Source organism: Heterodontus francisci, chromosome 43 (assembly GCF_036365525.1).
Source record: "Heterodontus francisci isolate sHetFra1 chromosome 43, sHetFra1.hap1, whole genome shotgun sequence".
Classification (NCBI taxonomy): Eukaryota; Metazoa; Chordata; class Chondrichthyes; order Heterodontiformes; family Heterodontidae; genus Heterodontus; species Heterodontus francisci.
Window position 1 is genome coordinate 24,651,782 of NC_090413.1, and position 20,732 is coordinate 24,672,513.

The following is a 20,732-nucleotide window of genomic DNA, read 5'->3' on the forward strand; positions in this document are numbered from 1 at the left end:
CTGAAAACCTTCATCAGTGCCTTCGTCATCTCCAGATACAACTATTCCAATGCACTCCAAACTGGCATTCCCTTCTCCAGCTTTTAAAATTCTGCTGCCAGTGTCCTATCGAACAGCACACCAGATCTTGCTTGTCCTGTCCCTGCCAACCTACATTGGCTCCTGGTCCCCAAACACCTCCAATTTAAAATAACCATACATGTATTTAAATCCTTCCATAGCCACACCTCTTCCCAGTTCCTAACCTCTCTTCCAGCCCAACAACCCTCCATCTTCTAAATTATCTGTTCTTGTCTCTGGATTCTTGGGCAACCCACTTCCTTCATCCCACTATTAGTGGCCGTGACTTCAGCCATCTGGGCTCCACATTCTGGGATTTGCTCCCTATCCCCCCCCCTCTATTTCACCTGCTCCGATGTTGGTTCAGGGATAAATATCGGCCAAGACACAATGGAGAACTCCCCCGCTTTTCGAATAGTGCCGCGGGATCTTTGACGTCCACCTGCACGCACTAATGGAGCCTGGGTTTGATGTCTAATCAGAAAGACAGCACCACCGACGGTGCAGCACTCCCTCAGTAGCGGACTGGAGTACCAGCTTAGATTTTTCTGCTCAAAGTCTCTGTGCTAAGACCCATTCTGGTGGCTCAGATCCTGATATGTGCCCCTTGTACATCTCGGCGTGTATGTGCCAGGAGAAGCCAAGGCCAGTGAATGGGAAAACCTGGGGAAATCCCTGCCATGAGTACAGGTCGCCTGCAATATAAACAACTATAAACACGAAGGCAGGAAGCTCACCTCTTAGTCTTTTCTCATAAAGGCATTGACCGTTGCTGGGTAAATGGTACTCACTTCACTTAAATTCAGTATCATTCAGAAGGCATTTTATTTGCACGTCCTGGTTGAGTAGAGGTGTAACTGAACATTACCTTGTCTTAAGTTAAACCACAACGGTTACATAGAAAGACCCTGAAGAAAAATAGATATAGCCTCTTCTCTAACATAACAAACACTTGCATTCATATAGCACCTTGAACATAGTAAAATATCCCAAGATACTTCACAGGAACATTATAAGACATAATTCGACATCAAGCCACACAAGTAGACACTGGGGCAGATGAAGTCAAAGAGGCAGATTTTAAGGAGTGCCTTAACAGAGGAAAGAGCGGTTAGGAGGTGAAGAGGTTTCGGAAGAGAATTCCAGTGCTTAGGGTCGAGTCAGCTCAAGGCATAGCCACCAATGGTGGAGCAAATTGGAGATAACAGCACAGGGTGGCAACGAAAGTAGCTCCTCAACAATGGAATGACTGGACAGGCGTCAAATCAAATAATTTCACGTGCTTTTAAACAAGCAGGAGAGGAAAGGGCTGTTGCTTCAGAACCCCAACACTCTCAAGCAGGGAGAATCAGACTACAGCTTGGCTGGTGAATTCCCTACAATATGAACTTAGCTCTGTGGTCTTTCGCAGAAATGAAGCAAAAGACTCCACAAGAGAAGATCCCAGGGACAGTGTCCTCTGGCTGCTTAACAACCAATTATGTAGCTGTGACCATGTCACCTGATCTCCTGCCTGCGGTTGGAATGTGGCACAGAATGGTAGGTTAATGAGGAGGAGCAATCAAAATTCAGAGTCCCTACCATCAACAGGAAATTACGGCAAACAGGACTGATTGGAGATATGACACTCATGAATCACTGCATTTATAAAGAATATGCAAAACAGAAACAGGCCATTCAGCCCAACCAGTCCAGGCTAGCATACCACTGTCTAAAATGGAATGTCACATCCTTCAGATCCAAAATGCACACACAGGGGAACGAAAGAGCTTGCATTTATAAAGCGCCTTTCACATCTTGGGGATGCCCTTCACAAGCAACCAGCTACATGCAGAATATAGTCAGTGTTGCTACATAGGCAAAGACAGCAACTAATTTGTGCGCAGTCGGATTGCACAAGCTCCAATGAGATCCATGACCAGTTAGTCTGTTTTGGTGGTATCAGTTGAGGGATAGTGTCAGGCAAACTCCCCACCTGCCAAGACTGAGGCACACCTGATTTCGCCACATGAACATTAAAACTTCAACTTGCCAGCTCCTGACTGGAAAGACATTTGCATAGTAACTGATAGTGTTGGAACAATGGGGACCCAATCATTGCTTCCTCAATACACAGAAGAAATGGTCAGACCAATTTTGGTCACATGACTGACTGATGGAGGTTTTGAATTTGAACTTCCAACAGGGGATTTGAACTGGAGAAAGCCATGTGCTCCCAGTTGGAAGAGAATCTCCTCGCCAGTCCTGCCTACCTCCATCTCTTTCCCATGGAACTGAATCTTGTGAAAACACATGAGCCTCAAAGAGAGAAAAATCTCCTACGTGAACAAGGTTTAAGAAGAACACTGGGCCCCGAACAGCAAGACTACCTACAATCAAGTGTGCTCGAAGCACAGTAAACAAGAAACTCTTCTGATATTGCCTCAAACGTCTACTATATTTTCCTCTCTTTTCTGTCCCTATTTGCATGTGTGTATCACGTTTGCATGCTAGCATGGGGCGTGTCGTATATCCGTAGGCGTGAACCGTATTAGAGTTTAAGTAAGTTTAATAAATTTCACTTTTCTCTTTTAAACTGAAGAAAGCCTGTTTATGCTGATTTCTTTGCCTTATAATTGGAAAGCTGTGAACAAAGATTCACAAAGGGGGAGCTCAAAACACTGTGTTTAAGATTAAACTCTGTTACAAGAAGACCAGGTGAAGACAGCAACAGACCCCTAGACACCATTCTCACCTGGTCACAACAGATAGATATTTGCCAGGACACTGGGAGAAGTCTGCTGTGCTACACTGCTGCTTTAACTAGAACATGCTTACAAGGCTTGGCCATACCTGTAACCCACTTACCCAAACAGGGACCATGGCTAGTTAATAGGCGATATAAACAAACTACATAAACACTCAGAAATAATTAGTTGTTTCATCAGTAATAAAGTCTGACGTTTCTATCAAAATCATTCAACCTGACAACACCATTATTGATAATTGTACTTTCTATCTCTTTGTGCACTAGGTAATTTGAAAGGGGCACTGGGATGATGGTCAAAGTGCTCATCTTATGAATATGTGTTAGGAACTACAATGTTTGGTCGGGTTTTGGGGGTGGAGGAAAAGGAGTAAGGTTACCCTCTAATTCTGAGCGAACCTCCAGCAAATTTGTAAAAAAAAAACATAAACCAGGGGCCAAAAGTCTAGTTCTTAAAGTAAATGTCTTTCTCTTTCCACCCCTTCCCAATTAACTTCTGCAGCTCATCATACTGGGGCAGTTAATTATGGGTTTCAAATCATTTTGAACAGCAAGCATCAGAAATCGAGACATGACCTGAACACCCCCACCTCTGCTTCTTATCCAATGGAGAATATCCATTCCTGCTGGGGCAGGATTTTGGGGAGGTGGAGTGGGAGTGGGGGTGGGGTGGGATGAAAACACAGAGGAAGGAAAAGAAAGGAATTACAACTCCAGTGCACTTTCAATGTCCCCATTTACAAATTCAACTGCAGTACACAGGATGTGACAGGGGGGTCAGTAAATCCTATTTAGTTGTGGGCCCAAGCCAGCCTCAGTTAGCAGGCTTTAATGTTTGTTACTAATCTCGGGACAATGGAGTTGGCAGAAAGCGCAGGGACAGGATGTTCCTGCAGGCGAGAGGACTGTCAGCTTCAACAGGCCTCATGATCCAAGGAACAGGCATATGGAGAAAGGATAAGGAAACCGTACGACTGCATAATGTTGTGGAAAGTTAAGCAAACAGGGAAGGCTGCAAGGAACAATGTGCTTCTTCAAAGTGCACCGTACAGAAATGAAGTCCCCCCCTATAACCAACGCAAGACCTGGTGCCCCCCCAAGTAATTCAGAGCAAGTGGGGCCCACCAACACTTCCAAATTGAAACCGTTCCTGGACTTTCTAAACGACTAATGAATCTTCGCAGGTACAAACTGAACGGGCATGCCTATCAGGAAAGATTAACAGGCTGGGACTCGCTTCTCTAGAAAAGACTGAGGGGTGACCTGATAGAGGTCTTTAAAATTGTAGAAGTTTGATCGGGTAGAGGTAGAGAAGATAATTCCACTTGTGGGGGAGACCAGAAATAGGGCCATAAATATAAATATAAAGGTAGTCACTAATAAATCTAATGGGGAATTCAGGAGAAACTTCTTTACCCGGAGGGTGGTGAGAATGTGGCACTCACTACCACAGGGAGCAGTTGAGGTGAATAGCAATGGTGGACAGGAAGCTAGATAGGCATATGAGGGAGAAAGGAATAGAAAGTTATGCAGATAGGGAGAGATGAAGCGGGATGGGAGGAGGCTTGAGTGGAGCATAAACACTGGCATGGACCAGTTGAGCCTGTTTGTAATTGTAAAATCTATGCAAATTCTGCCCTATTCTTCAATTTTAATTTCTGCAATTTTAAAGCATCTCTTAACTCCAGCCTGAAAATAGAGAACAAGCAGAGCTTTTTGGCCAGAAACCATGCTATAAAACACAAGAAGGCTCTTCTTTCACATTCTGTCAAACTGTCCACTTTTCCAGGGGAGAACTATTAATGAGTTATATATGTGCGTTCCGGTCAAACAAAATGAGTTATGGATCTCCAGCATTGTATTCAGTGGGCAGTGCAATAATTATGTTATGTCCATTAAAAAAGAACCCGAAAAATTTGAAGCTTGCTGCAATAAGCGTGGATGCTTCCGGAAATGTGGATGGATGGAAGGAGGGCTCATCTGGTAAATACACTGCCTATCATGGATCATGAGCTGTACAAAGGAGGCAGGTTCCCAGTAAAAACCACGATCTGATTGAATGGCGGAGCAGACTCCTGGGGCTAGACGGACTCCTTCCGTACCTACGTGATCCCTAGTGTGTGCTAAAACAAGCTGACCTCAGCTAGAATGGTGGTAAGGTTTCTACAATTACATTGACTACTCTAGGGCTAGGGAAGGAGGAACACAAAAAGTCAGCCAGGATTCTTATTTCTGATCGCTATCCAGCAACTCCTGCAAGCGTGTCGAACACTGGGCTCGGCTGCAATATCTCAACAGTCCAAATGGCCTGTTGACAATCACTATCGGAACAATGATGAATTGAAAACTCAATGGCACATGCCACCTATGGAACCTTTCCCTGAAGTCTAAGTCAGTGGGGGTGGTTGGGGAGACAAACTGGAATAGCAAAAAAAAAAAATCTGTGTTCCTTTCACATACTCTGGCTTGGGCTGAGAAGTGGGGGGTGGGGGATGGAATCACTGGAGTGAGATCATCAGCTAATGACGAAGTACCAACTTCACAACAGAATAACAGCACACTAAATGGCCAGTTAGTGAACATACGGGAATACTTCTGAGCCCAGCATGAATTCTCCCCGGAAGAAATCCAGGTCGGAAATGCATGCATAGCCTAAGCCTTGGCTCAGCAGTAGAGCGCTTGCCTCCAAGACTAGAGCACATAACCTAGGCTGACACACTTCCCATGCAGTGCTACAAGAGTGCAGTATTGTCAGAGGCGCCATCTTTCGGATGAGCTGTTAACGAAGGTCCCTTCAGCCTGTAAGGCGTATGTGAAAGAGTCCAGAGTAGCAGAAGAATTCTCCCAGTGACCTGGCCATCACTCGTCCCTCAAACAAAAAATTATCCAATCATTTACCTATTGCTGTTGGTGGGAGCTTGCTATGTGCAGATTGGCTGTGTCCACTTGCCGACAACAGTGACTTCACTTCAAAAGTAATCAAGAAATCCCAAGGGCATAAAAGGTGCTATATAAATGCAAGTTCTTTCTTTTGTACACAGCAAATTCATTAAAACGCTGGACGCCAGATGCCACACTTAATGAACTCAGGCTCAGCAAAACTGCTTACACTGAGCAAATACTTGACATTAAACTGAATGGAATAACACTGCAAAGAATTGTTTATGAGAAATGTCCCACACATCAGCAAAAACATGTCGCCAAAGTGCTTTAATTTTTGGTGTCCATAACAAGTTCCTAAATTACATTTAAGTTATTAAAGAATTCACAAAAGCAACAGACATCCAGATAAGAAACAAGAGGAGGACATTCAGTCCCTTGAGCCTGCTTCTATATTCAATCAGATCATGCTGATCAACTCCAGTCATTTGCCTTTGCTCCCGATCTCTTGGTACTCTTCTTACCCAACAAAAATCTGTTGCCCTCAGTCTTGAAAGTCACTGGATCAGTGTATAGAATGCAGGCATATGAAGTGACCCGGTCATTTACTGCAGCTTAAACTTACTGACCTGAAGTGCCGTGTGTTCCGTGAAGGGTTGTTTTTATTCTTCCATGGGATGTGGGCATCACTGGCAAGGCCAGCAATTGTTGTCCATTCCTAAATTGCCTTTGACAACTGCATAGCTTGCTAGGCCATTTCAGAGGGCAGTTAAGAGTCAACCACATTGCTGTGGGTCTGGAGTTACATGTAGGACGGCAGATTTCCTTTCTTAAGAAGGACATTAGTGAACCAGGTAGGTTTTTTTTTTTTACTGACAATCGATGATACCCATTACTGACCCAAGCTTTCAATTCCAAATTTTTTATGAATTGAATTAAAATTCCATCAGCTGCCATGATTTGAACCCATGTCCTTGGGTCATTGGGCCAGACCTCTGGATTGCTAGCCTAGTGACATTACCACTACATTATCGTCTCCTCCAGTGATTGTATACTGAACAACTAAACAAGGGAGCCTCTCCATTCCAGGCACGTCCCAATTTCTGTCACCAAAAGATCACTCTATTTCTCTTCACTAATATGCTTGTGTTGGAGCCACTTGTCTTCCACCACAGCCCGCCTCCCCCTCCTTTCTTGAAGATTCTGACTCTAGGGGTACTATCCATAGGTGCAGCTTGGCCTCCACTACCTTGCCCAGGTGGCTGTTCTCACTGGTGCCCTGGCAAGATTCACAACATTCATCCCTCAACCAATATTAAAACAGATTATCGGGGAATTATCAGATTACTGTCAGTGGGAGCTTGCTGTGCGCAAATTGGCTGCTGCGTATCCTACATTACAACAGCAACCGAACTGCAAAAGTACTTCATTGGCTGTAAAATGCTTTAAGACATCTTGTGGTCATGAAAGGCACTATATAAATGCAAGTTATTTCTAAGTCATCACACATAAAACTGATTCTGCCCTCATCATGTTGCATTTTCAGGAGTCACCATGAAACAACCAGGAACAAGCTCCCTGTCCTGTTTTCTCTCCCTAACCCAGAGCACTGCATTCCATTGGGACAGGTCCACCGCTACAGTACCTGTGATTATTCAGCATTCACTGGGCAATCGAAGAAGCCGGGACATTCTGGTCAGTGTGGCTCAGACATTGAGGGACTTGAAACTTAAATCAATAAAACAGGAGACCCAGAATTTGCAGTGACAATGGTTCAACACCAAAGCAGCCAGAGGTGAACTGACTGGATGTTTCGCTGAGGGAGAAGGAATAGAGGGATACGGGGACAGGATGGAAAGAGATCATTTGGGTGGGAGGAAGCTTGTATGGCGTATAAAGACTGGCATAGACCAGTTGAGTCACATGGCCTGTTTCTGTGCTGTCGATTCCATGTCATTTCCACTACCCTTTGTGTGAAAAGGTTTTTAAACTTCTCATCCTCAAATTCCTTCGTGGCCTTGCTCTATCTGACCTCTACAACATTTCCCTATCCCATGTTCACCTTCGCCACCAAACCCACTTCATCAATAGCAGGAGTTTGGCCTGTAGCCACCATCGCTCAGACCCGCGCCCGCCCCCCCCCCCCCCTCCCATTGACCCTTTCACTTTCCAATCCTTCCTCACCTTATGCAAGAACATGTGGAGTCATGGGCCAAGTAACAGAATGGATAGCAAGTTAGTAGAAAGTAGGATGAAAGACTGTTGTTCAGATTGGCAAAAAGTGGGAAGTGGCATTCCACAGGATCAGTTTCGGGACCACTGTTGTTCACCATTTACAATGATTTGGACTCAGAAGTACAATTGAAAAATTTGTGAACGACACCAAATTGAGGGGTATGGTTCACACAGAGGACTGCGACATAACACAGAAACATATTAAACTGGCAGAATGGGTGTGTAATGGTAAATTAATTTCACTATGGTGCGAGCTTCTGATAGAAAGAATAAGGAGGCCACATACTGCTTGCAAAGTAAGTGTCTAAACGGTGCAGTGGAACAGAGGGATCATGGGTTACAGATACACAAATTATGAGAAGTAGCAGCACAGGTTGATTAGGTCATTAAAAAAAAACACTGGGCTTCATTTCTAGAAGGATAAAATGAAGGGAATTTGTTAAACTTGTATAGAACCTAGGTTAGACCACACGGAGTACTGCGAACAGTTCTGGTCTTCATTTTATAAAAAGGCACTGGATAGGGCACAAAAAATATTTAGTAGAATGATACCAGAACTAAGAGATTATAACTAGCAGGAAAGACTGAACAGGCTAGGGATTGTTTCTCTAGAAACGAGAAGATTGAGGGATAACCTGTTACAGGTTTTTAAAATTATGAAAAGGTTTGACAGGATAGGCATAGAGAAGATATTTCCATTTGTAGGGGAGACCAGAACTATGGGCCATGAATACAGGATTGCCACTAATAAAAACAGTAGGGAATTGAGGAGAAATGTCTTTAACCAGAGAGTAGTTAGCATGTGGAACTCACTACCACAAGGAATAATTGAGAGAAATATCATAGCATACAAAGGGAAGCTAGATAAGTACATGAGGGAAAAAGGAATAGAAGGATATGTTAATAGGGTGAGATGAAGAAGGGGGGGGGGGGCGGGTAGGAGGCTCACGTGGAGCAAAAACACCAGCATAGACCACTCTGCGCCTGCATGCAGCAAGACCTGGACAACATTCAGGCTTGGTCTGATAGGTGGCAAGTGATATTTACACCACACAAGTGCCAAACGATTACTATCTCCACTTGACATTCAATGGCATGACCATTGCGGAATCCCCCACCATCAACATCCTAAAAGCTACCATTGAGCAGTAACTTAACGGGACCAGCCTTATAAATATTGTGGCTAAAAGAGCAGGTCAGAGGTTGGGAATTCTGCCGCAAGTCATCTCCTGACTCCCCAGTGTCTGTCCACCATCTACAAGGCACAAGTCAGGAGTGTGATGGAATACTCTCCACTTGCCTGGATGGGTGCAGCTCCAACAACACTCAAGAAGCTCGACATCATCCAGGACAAAGCAGTCCACTTGATTGGCATCCCCATTCACCACCTTCAACATTCACTCCCTTCACCACCGATGCACAGTGGCAGCAGTGTGTACCATCTAAAAGACGCACTACAGCAACTCGCTAAGGGTCATTCGACAGCCCCTTCCAAACCCGCGACCTCTACTGCCTAGAAGAACAAGGACAGCAGACGCATGGGAACACCACCACCTGCAAGTTTCCCTCCAGGTTACACACAACCTTAACTTGGAACTATATCACCGTTCCTTCACTGTCGCTGGGTCAATATCCTGCAACTCCCTTCCTAACAGCACTGTGGGTGTACCTACCTCACATGGACCACAACAGTGCAAGAATGCAGCTCACCACCACCTTCTCAAGAACAATTAGTGATGGACAATAAATGCTGGCCTAGCCAGCTATGTTGACATTCCACGAATGAATTTGTTGCGAACACTATAATACCATTAGATACCTATTCAAAAATTGTTTCAGCTGTGACTTCAGAGAAAGGGACAAGAAAACAGACGCACAAGAATAACCCCTTTAGAGCCTGGTGTTGAACAAAAAAACTACTGCTAGTGTACATGCTACACAGAGAACATCTCAAAGATGAGAGAGAGGAGTTTGATGCTGCAGTTTTTCAAGCAGGGCTATGGGGAAAGAGTAGGGGAGTGAGATTTATTGGAAAGCTCTTTTAATGAGCCGGCACAGACACGATGGGCCGAACCGCCTCTTCTGTGTTGTATCCAGAATATGGAAACAATACGGGTATATCCAGTTCAGCACATACACGCAACTAGGAAAAAAAAAAGCCTCGAATCCCAAAACCGTGCTGGTACTCAATAGAAGCCTTTGATAAATGGCTGTTTTGTTTACAGGATTACTAAAGGTGTGTGGGAGTCTCTCGGATTACTGCTCTGTGCAACTCCACTTCATACCACTGAGCATTAAAAAGAAAATCAGCCACACCAAAACAGGTTCACGGTTCTCCGCCAAACCTGCCGAGAGAAACTAACTTCCAAACGAGAGAAGCCAAGCCCACTGGTCAGCAGAGGTAAAATCACCCAGACAAACGTCGAAATTCAGCAAAAACCCTCCCAATATAATTGCAGCCAATCTTTTACTTAGTTGTCCATTCATCCCCCCCCCCCCCCACACACAATAGTGGAAAGCGCCAACACAAGGCTTTAAAGCAAATTAGCTTCGTTTTTTTCAAAAAATGTGATTTGGAAAAAGCTCCAGTATTAGTGGGGTTGTGTCTGTGTGCCTTTTATAATGTTTGTAGACAACAGAAAAAGTACAGCGATCAAGGGCTGAGTATCTCCCCTAAAATAGTCACTTGAACAAGACTGGAAACTCGATTCCTTCACAACTCAAAAGAGTCAGTTCTCAAACAACAATTGAAAAAAAATCCCAACAAATCCTTTCTACCTGGCAAGGAGTGCTGAAAGTGTCTCCCTTTACTACAATAAATACAACAACACACAAGAAGTGAGGAAGAAATAAAATAAAAACAAGTTTTGTTAAAAGTTCTGAACTTTTAAGAAATTAACTGGGATCAAACTTTTTTTGTTTTAAAAAAAACTTTCTTGGGTCGGATCTCAAAGCGACAAACCTCGCGATTCTCTCTCTCGCATCCTCCCCAAATACAACACGGCAGAAAATTCGCCATCTCCCTTCCCATCAACATCTTTATTCCTTACTTTTTTTTAAAAAATAACACTCACCCAAAGCTCCGAGCCCCACTCCATAATGCTTTAACTTCTCCTTAATTCTGGCTGGCAAGGAGGAGACAAATAGACCAGGAGACGCTTTCAGCTTCTTTTTTTGGGGGGGGGGGGTTCTTTTTGGTTTCCTCTCTCGGCTCGTCCGCTCTCTTGTCCTATTTTAAATTTTGATTGTGAAAACTCCTCTTTTATGAATGAGGTTGCTGGGTTTCTCCACAAGCTGTAAACATTTCCCACTCCCCCCCCCAGCCTCTGGTTAATTTCAAGCTACCACTTTTTCCCTGCGCTGCGCAGACTGCGCGTCACTGACACCAACTCGCCTCCAAAAAAAGCTCAACTGCGCCTCACTCCAATCTTCCAAGGCACAGCAAGCACCCCTAACTCCACTCAGTCTACCTACGATGCAAGGGTTGGCTTCTGGTTGAGCGTTGCCTGCAATAAGGTGTACAAGGCTGATGCTATTGGAAGGAACACCCTCCTCCCCTCCCCTCCCCTCCCCTCTTCAAGGCGATTCACTTTCAGCAGTGCAAAAGAGGTTGTGTTACAACATGTACTTGCATTTACATAGCGCCGTTAACAGAGTAAACCGTCCCCTTTTTTTCTTTAATAAAAGCTAAATACTGCAGATGCTGGAAATCTGAGTTTTTTTTCTTTACTCTGTATCTAACCCTTTTTTTTTGTAGAGGAAGCTTTACTCGATCTCACCCCTTCTTCTTTCTCTGTATCTCACCCTTTTTTTTAAGGAAGCCTTTCAACTCCAGGCCCCTTTTTATATATTATTTGTCGAGAGGGCTGTAAACCGTCCCCTTAAGGCGCTTTAAACTCAATTGGCCACTGAGCCATGTACGGAGATATTAGGACAGGCAGTTTCCCACTCCAGGACTTGAGCACAGAAACCTAGGCTGACACTCCCATTGCAACACTGCGCTGTTGGAGGTGCTGTCTTTCAGATGAGACTGTTAGACCGAAACCCGCATCTGCCCTCTCAGGTGGACATAAAAGATTCTATTGCACAAATTTGAAGAAGGTCAGGGGCGTTCTCCCCATTGTCCTGGGCCAATATTTATCCCTCAACATCAGTATCAAAATACAAGATTATCTGCTCATTGTCACATTGCTGCTTGCGGGAGCTTGCTGTGCAAAAATTGGCCATAGCGTTTCCTACATTACAAAAGTGACTGCACTTCAAAAGTACATATTCGGCTGTAAAGAGCTTTGGGACGTCCTGAGGTTGTGAAAAGTGCTATAGAAATGCAAGTTTATTCTTAAGGGCCGAATGGCCTTCTGTGCCTTCAGACTATAAGAAGTATTTTAAAAGAGGAGAGAGAGGTAGAGAGTTGGAGAGGTTTCGGGGAGGAATTCCAGAGCGTGGCAACTGAAGAACAAAGAACAAAGAAAATTACAGCACAGGAACAGGCCCTTCGGCCTTCCAAGCCTACGCCGATCCAAATCCTCTATCTAAACCTGTCGCCTATTTTCTAAGGGTCTGTATCTCTTTACTTCCTGCCCATTCATGTATCTGTCTAGATACATCTTAAAAGATGCTATCGTGCCCGCGTCTACCACCTCCACTGGTAATGCGTTCCATGCGCCCACCACCCTCTGCGTAAAGAACTTTCCACGCATATCCCCCCTAAACTTTTCCCCTCTCACTTTGAACTCGTGACCCCTAGTAATTGAATCCCCCACTCTGGGAAAAAGCTTCTTGCTATCCACCCTGTCTATACCTCTCATGATTTTGTACACCTCAATCAGGTCCCCCCTCAACCTCCGTCTTTCTAATGAAAATAATCCTAATCTACTCAACCTCTCTTCATAGCTAGCGCCCTCCATACCAAGCAACATCCTGGTGAACCTCCTCTGCACCCTCTCCAAAGCATCCCCATCCTTTTGGTAATGTGGCGACCAGAACTGCACGCAGTATTCCAAATGTGGCCGAACCAAAGTCTTATACAACTGTAACATGACCTGCCAACTCTTGTACTCAATACCCCGTCCGATGAAGGAAAGCATGCCGTATGCCTTCTTGACCACTCTAAACACCTGCGTTGCCACCTTCAGGGAACAATGGACCTGAACACCCAAATCTCTCTGTACATCAATTTTCCCCAGGACTTTTCCATTTACTGTATAGTTCACTCTTGAATTGGATCTTCCAAAATGCATCACCTCGCATTTGCCCTGATTGAACTCCATCTGCCATTTCTCTGCCCAACTCTCCAGTCTATCTATATTCTGCTGTATTCTCTGACAGTCCCCTTCAGTATCTGCTACTCCACCAATCTTAGTGTCGTCTGCAAACTTGCTAATCAGACCACCTATATTTTCCTCCAAATCATTTATGTATATCACAAACAACAGTGGTCCCAGCACGGATCCCTGTGGAACACCACTGGTCACACGTCTCCATTTTGAGAAACTCCCTTCCACTGCTACTCTCTGTCTCCTGTTGCCCAGCCAGTTCTTTATCCATCTAGCTAGTACACCTTGGACCCCATGCGCCTTCACTTTCTCCATCAGCCTACCATGGGGAACCTTATCAAACGCCTTACTGAAGTCCATGTATATGACATCTACAGCCCTTCCCTCATCAATCAACTTTGTCACTTCCTCAAAGAATTCTATTAAGCTGGTAAGACATGACCTTCCCTGCACAAAACCATGTTGCCTATCACTGATAAGCCCATTTTCTTCCAGATGGGAATAGATCCTATCCCTCAGTATCTTCTCCAGTTGCTTCCCTACCACTGACGTCAGGCTCACCGGTCTATAATTACCTGGATTTTCCCTGCTACCCTTCTTAAGCAAGGGGACAACATTAGCAATTCTCCAGTCCTCCGGGACCTCACCCGTGTTTAAGGATGTTGCAAAGATATCTGTTAAGGCCCCAACTATTTCCTCTCTCGCTTCCCACAGTAACCTGGGATAGATCCCATCCGGACCTGGGGACTTGTCCACCTTAATGCCTTTTAGAATACCCAACACTTCCTCCCTCCTTATGCCGACTTGACCTTGAGTAATCAAACATCTGTCCCTAACCTCAACATCCGTCATGCCCCTCTCCTCGGTGAATACCGATGCAAAGTATAGTCACCAATGGTAATGAAAATTGGGGATGCACAAGAGGCTAGAGTTGGACAGCACAGAAGTCTTGGAGGGTTATAGGACTGAATCATAGAGTCATAGACAGATACAGCACTGAAACAGGCCCTTTGGCCCACCGAGTCCGTGCTGACCAACAACCACCCATTTTATACTAATCCTACATTAACCCCATATTCCCTACCTCATCCCCACCTCCCCTCAATTTTCCTACCACTTACCTACAGTAGGGGCAATTTACAATGGCCAATTTACCTATCAACCTGCAAGTCTTTGGCTGTGAGAGGAAACTGGAGCACCTGGCAGAAACCCACACAGTCACAGGGAGAACTTGCAAACTCCGCACAGGCAGTACCCGGAACCGAATCCGGGTCACTGGAGCTGTGAGGCTGTGGTGCTAACCACTGCGCCGCCCTTAATGAGTGCAGATAGGGAGGGGCGAGGCCATGGAAGGATTTGAAAACAAGAATGAAGAATTTTAACACCATACATCTAGGGACAGCCATCACCAATGGAGAAAATTGCTGATCGCGTTCAACTATGAGTACAGTTTACATCAACTAGTCCTGTAGTCCAATAAGCATAGAAAATGAAGGGGTGATCTAACTGGGGTGAGTAAGATGATTCAAAGATTTGACTGGGTAGATAGAGAGAAACTATTTTCTCTAGTGAGGGTGTCCAGAACAAGGGGACATTCCCTTAAAATTAGAGCTGGGGTGATGTCAGGAAGTGCTTCTTCACACAAAGAGTAGTGGAAATCTGGAACTCCCTCCCCCAAAAAGCTGTTGCAACTAGGGGTCGATTGAAAACTTCGAAACTGAGATTTTTTGTTCGGTAACGGTATTAAGAGTTACAAAACCAAGGCGGGTAGCTGGAGTTAAGGTTCAGATCAGCTATGTTCTAATTGGATGGCGGAACAAGTTGGAGGGGCTGAATGGCCTCCTCCTGTTCCTCTGTGTCCAATGCTTCAATGGAAGCTGGTAGCTTGCCAGCACCCCAATCAAATGTCCACAATGGTCCTTATGTTTGGCTTTAGACAGTGTCAGCAGGTTATCTGACAAAGAAGGAATCATAGTTGCGCTCACCCCCTGCCCTCACTTGACAACCACACGCACTCATAGTTGCAGCACTGAGCAGGCCAGAGCACGTTGGCTGAATGTTGCCCCTCCCCTGGGATGCAGAGACGGAGTACATCAGCCTGGCTGAGACCAGATGACTCAACTCAGACTGAGAATCAAACCAGACTCCATCCTGACCAGCAATGACTAAGGATCATTTCTAGCATTGCAGTTACCCACACACGTCCTCATTTACAGAATCTTATAGCACAGAAGGAGGCCATTCAGCCCATCATGTCTGTGCCAGCTCTTTGAAAGAGCTATCTAATTAGTCCCACTCCCCTGTCCTTTTCCCAATAGCCCTTCACATTTCTCCTTTTTATTCAATCCCCTCTTGAAAGTTACTATTGAATCTGCTTCCAGTACCTTTTCAGGCAGTGCATTCCAGATCACAACAACTCGCTGGCTAACAAAAATTCTCATTTCCTCCTGGATTTGTTTGCCAATTATCTTAAATCTGTGTCCTCTAGTTACCGACCCTCCTGCCGGTGGAAACAGGTTCTCTTGATTTCTTCTCAATTTATTGATGCTTTCTTTTTTTTTTAAAAGAAAAAACTTGCATTCATAGAGTTTTCTTAACCTCAGGCCATCCCAAAGTAATTCACAACCAATGAAGTACTTTTGAAGTGTAGTCACTGTTGTAATGTAAGGAAACCCAACTACCAACTTGTGCACAGCAAGCTCCCACAAACTGCAATGAGATAAAAGACCAAATAATGTTTTACTAATGTTGATTGAGTGATAAATATTAGCCAGGCCATCTGGAATAACACCCGTGTTCTTCTTTTCATAGTGCTGTGCGATCTTTTATATCCATCTGAGAGGACAGGCAGGGCCTCATTTAACATCTTGTCTATTTGTATTATTATTATCCTATTTCTTGTGTTCTTATTATCTGGTGGGAAGCAGCTCAAACAGTGCAGCACCCACTCAGTACTGCACCAGAATGTCAACCTACACAATGCTCTCAGGTTTCTGATGTATGGGTTGAACCTACAGCCTTCTAACTCAGAGGTGAGTGAGAGTGTCACCAACTGAGCCAAACCTGTTGCTAATAATATTCTCTAATACTTGCAGGTCAGGAAGCATCTATGGAGAGAGGAAGGTTGGGTTAACGCTTCAGATCGATGACTTTTCCTCAGAATCCTGCGTTGTTGGCTTTAAATTATGCTTTGTGGGTTATATCAGAGGAAACAGCTATCATTATCAGATGTAACCAGTATGGCAGTTCTGCTGGTTTGATCTATTTGATGGTGTTTCCATTTTGTAGTAGGGATGAGGAGTGTTGAGTTTGTCTATAGAACCATCCCTCCTTTGAGGGTGAGAAAATATCAGTCATACACGGTGTGATAGAATTCCCACAATGAAATTTCTTTTAAACCTTCAGGATGGGGGTAGGGAGGGTATACATAGATCAACCAGAGCACAACTGAGCAGCCCAAGTACAAGCAACCAGAACAGATAACCTTACACCAATGCAGCCTTTAGTCCACAATGAATTTGTTTAAATTATGAGTCCAGACATTTTAAGCATTTTTGTATCGCCCTTTTACTTGCTTTGAGAATGTCGCATGTGTATCCCTCCCTGCCCAGATTGGTCATCAGCTGCCAGTCTCCTTATTCTTTGCCACTGGAATGTGGGTGCTAACTCTCTGTACATCTTCAAGACAGAGCTGGAGCAGTTTCTGATTGGTACAGAGATCGTGTCATATAGAAGAGTCAGTAGAAATTACATTTGGCACATGCGATCTTCTGGACTGATTTTGATCAGAGGGGGGCAGAGTAGACTTTTCCTGGAATATTTCTTTCCCCTATTGGCCCTGGGTTTTCCCCTGTTTTGTTTTGTCTGCCCCAGGAGATTACATGGCTGTGGGTAGGGGAAGGTATTAAGTGTCTAGTCACAATGCTCCGGCCATCATAAGTATGTGCTGGGCTTGCTGGTCCTTTCCTGCCTGTTAATTTTGCATGTTCTTGCTCAGTTCTGCTGTATAATATGGAAACCAAACTGCAGAAGTTGTAGAAATCTGAGATGAGTTTCCCACCTCCAGCAGACACGGTTTCTCCCTAGCTACTCTGTCAAAACTCTTCATGATTTTATGTAGGGCAGCACAGTGGCGCAGTGGTTAGCACCGCAGACTCACAGCTCCAGGAACCCGGGTTTGATTCTGGGTACTGCCTGTGCGGAGTTTGCAAGTTCTCCCTGTGACCGTGTGGGTTTTCGCCAGGTGCAATTGGCCATTGTAAATTGCCCCTAGTGTAAGTAGGTGGTAGGGAATATGGGATTACTGTAGGATTAGTATATATGGGTGGTTGTTGGTCGGCACAGACTCAGTGGGCAGAAGGGCCTGTTTCAGTGCTAAATAAATAAATCACATTTTTTTCACCCAAAGGGTGGTAGGGGGTCTGGAACTCACAGCCTGAAAGGGTAGTCAAGGCAGAAACCCTTAACTCATTTAAAAGTGGTCTGAATATGCACCTGATGTCCCGTAACCTCCAGGGATACGGACCAAGTGCTGAAAAATGGGATTAGGTTGGGTGGTTCATTTTTCAACAGGTGCAGACACAATGGGCAGAGTAACCTCCATCGGTGTGGTAAATTTTCCTACATTTTCTAAATATTCAAAGTATCTGAAGAGGAGGAATGTGCAGGGATACGGGGAGAGAGCGGGGTAGTAGCAGTACGTGAATTGTTCCTTAGCAGGGTTAGCACGCACACAATGGGTCAAATGGTCTTCTTCATTGGTGTAACGATTCTATGATTCTCAGCCAGGCTGAGTGTGGGCTCGACACAACATCCCAGTAGTGTCACAAGTAAAGTTCTGGGGTCGTTACACCTGTTCAGTTGTAATACAGATAATCTACATACTTTCCTTAGTGTTAAATCAAGAGGGGTGGGAGGAGGCTTGTTTGGAGCCAAAACGATGCAGTTGGATTGAATGGTCTGTTTCTGTGCTAACCTGATGATCATATAACATTACCACAGAGAACAACAGAAAAGCTGTTGTGGAGTGCGTAGAGATTAGAAGATCCAACATCCACAACTTACAGCCTCTGTTTTCTCAACATCTTCTGAAAGGATTCACAGACAGAAACATCACATTACCCGCTCTCTAACCTTACCAAATAAACCCTCAGGGAGAATCACTTTTCTTTACTGTTCCATATCCTTTTCTTTTTAAATTTTTTTATTCCCTTGTCTTCTACCACTAGCTCATAACAAATCCTTTTCCCAAAGTAAAAATATTAAAAAACCCAATGTGTATTTATATAGGTCCTTTAACTCAGTAAAAACGTCCCATGGCTGAGCGTAATCGGATTTTAAAAATTAACACTGAGCCAAAGAAGGAGATACGATAGTGCACGGTTAAAAGAGGCAGGTTTTAAAGGAGAGTCTTAAAGCAGGAGAGATTTAGGGAAGGAATTTCAAAGTTTAGGGCCTAGATAGCTAATACAACCACCAATGGTGGATAAAGGAAGTGGGGATGCACATGATGTCTAATTCAGAGGATTGTAGAACTTCCCTCACAAATGGACCATCTAATCGGAACAGAGGCGATTGGGGAACTGTGCCGCTTACCTAAGGCACTTGCAATCAAACTCAAAGCACACTGATGAGATGAATGACTCCCCCTCTGCTGCCTGTAAGGACTCCATGTGAAGTGACAAAATTCCCAGTGGACGGGGGCCTACAGTGTGAAACTGCCCATTATTCAGCTCAAGTTGCCGATCCCACTCGTGGCTGCTGGAGAATTGGAGAATATAATGTGCCAAAGGCATATAATCTACTGGCTGCAGTGTGTCTGAAACGGGAGAGCTTGGTGCTGACACTCGGTGTGTGAAATGGGAAGTTGCAATATTCCCCATGACTAACGTTCCTTACCTGGCTAGGACAAATATTCAGGTGACAAAACAGATTTGCAAAAAAAACAGGTGCAAAAATAATTTACAAGGATGACAACTGTGAGGTTACAACTGTCAGGAAAGGATCAACAGGCTGGGTCTCTTTTCTCTTGAAAAGAGAAGGCTGAGGGGTAACCGGATTGAGGTTAAAATTATGAAAGATTTTGATAATCGAAAGAGAGGGAATGTTTCTAATTGTGGGGGAAGAGTGAAACTAGATGCGCTCAACATAAGATAGTCATTAAGATATTAAATAGGGAATTCAGAAGAAATTTCTTTACCCAGAGAGTGGCGAAAATGTGGAACTCGCTACCACAAGGAGCAGTCAAGAGGTATGGTGACATAGCAGTTATGTTACTGGATTAGTAATCTTGAGGCTTCGACTAATAATTCAGAGGCATGAGTTCAAATCCCATCACAGCAGCTGGGGAATTTAAGTTCTAATAAATTAATCTGAAATTTAAAAAAAACTAAATTTTAACTCAGTAATGGTAAGTGCTGCTGTGCTTGACTCAACTTCCCTCTGAAGTGGCCTAGCAAGTCACAATGACATCAAACCATTACTCAGGGCAACTAGAGCGGAGCATTACATTCTGGACTAGTCAGCGAAGCTCGCCTCGTGAGAATTAAAAAGAAAATTAGACTTTGTTAATTGTAAGTTAGCCGCCTGTATTTTTCAGTGTGACAGTTGGCTAATTTTCAAAATTTGTGGAAGATTTGTTTTGGGTTCCTTCGCAAGTAACACAGCCATTTGGCACAAAACCAGGAAAATCCCAGGCAGGGAATGAGATAGCTGAGCTCAACAGGGCGAGCATTACAATTGGGACTAAGGGCCTTGTGCCAAGGACAGGAAGTTCTACCACTTCTGACTTCTACCAAATGGACCTTTTGCTGCACGGTACATTTGTGTGAATTTCCAGTAATGCCCCAAAAGTCGAATAGTCTGCCTGGGCTGACACACAGAACATGAAGGGCGCTGCACTATAAACCAGCATGTTTGAGGGTATATTGTATAATAATTAGTACTTCCACAGATATGTTTGGAATTTACTGGAAGTATTAATTAGTGTTTTTATGCATTGAATATAATCTGGTGAATACATGCTAGTTGCTATGTACTATATAAAATTGATTGTTTAACAAATTTAAAAAAGCCTGAAGCTAACATTTTCTCAACTGGAATATTCATTGTTGCTTCCGAAATTCAGACAGTAAAATGTAAAATCTGCGCCACCTAGAGGTCTGTAATAGTAGTGCATGTGTTCCCAATAATCTAGTCCATGCAGGAATGCAACATCAGATCTCTCACACAAATATGTGTTTTTATTTATCAATGTTTCTTTCTTGCTCCAGCTTGGGTACAGTTCAACAGGTATTCATTGTCCTTTGGTACTTGGCTCTAGTGGCTATTCTTTGTGTGAGCTTCAGCAGTAAGCATCAGCTGGCTATTCGACTACAAGGGCAGCACAATTTCTTTTTATTCATGGGATGTGAATGTCTCTGACAAGGCCAGCATTTGTTATCCATCCTTAATTGCCTAGAGAAGGCAGTAGTGAACCTGCTTCTTGAAAGGTGCAATCCATGTGGTGTAAGTACACCCACAGTACTTTTAGGGAG

The 20,732-nt window shown here is 44.2% G+C and overlaps 1 protein-coding gene across 1 annotated transcript in view; it reads right to left on the bottom strand.

Annotated features, from left to right (window-relative positions):
- LOC137355726 (cdc42-interacting protein 4 homolog) overlaps positions 1-11,421 on the bottom strand; it is a 95,905-nt gene extending 84,484 nt beyond the window's left edge. The window contains exon 1 of the mRNA XM_068021191.1: positions 10,996-11,421. Within this exon, the coding sequence (XP_067877292.1) occupies positions 10,996-11,019 (24 nt within the window). The 5' untranslated portion in view covers positions 11,020-11,421. The remainder of the gene's footprint in view (positions 1-10,995) is intronic.
- Positions 11,422-20,732: the final 9,311 nt, after the last annotated feature.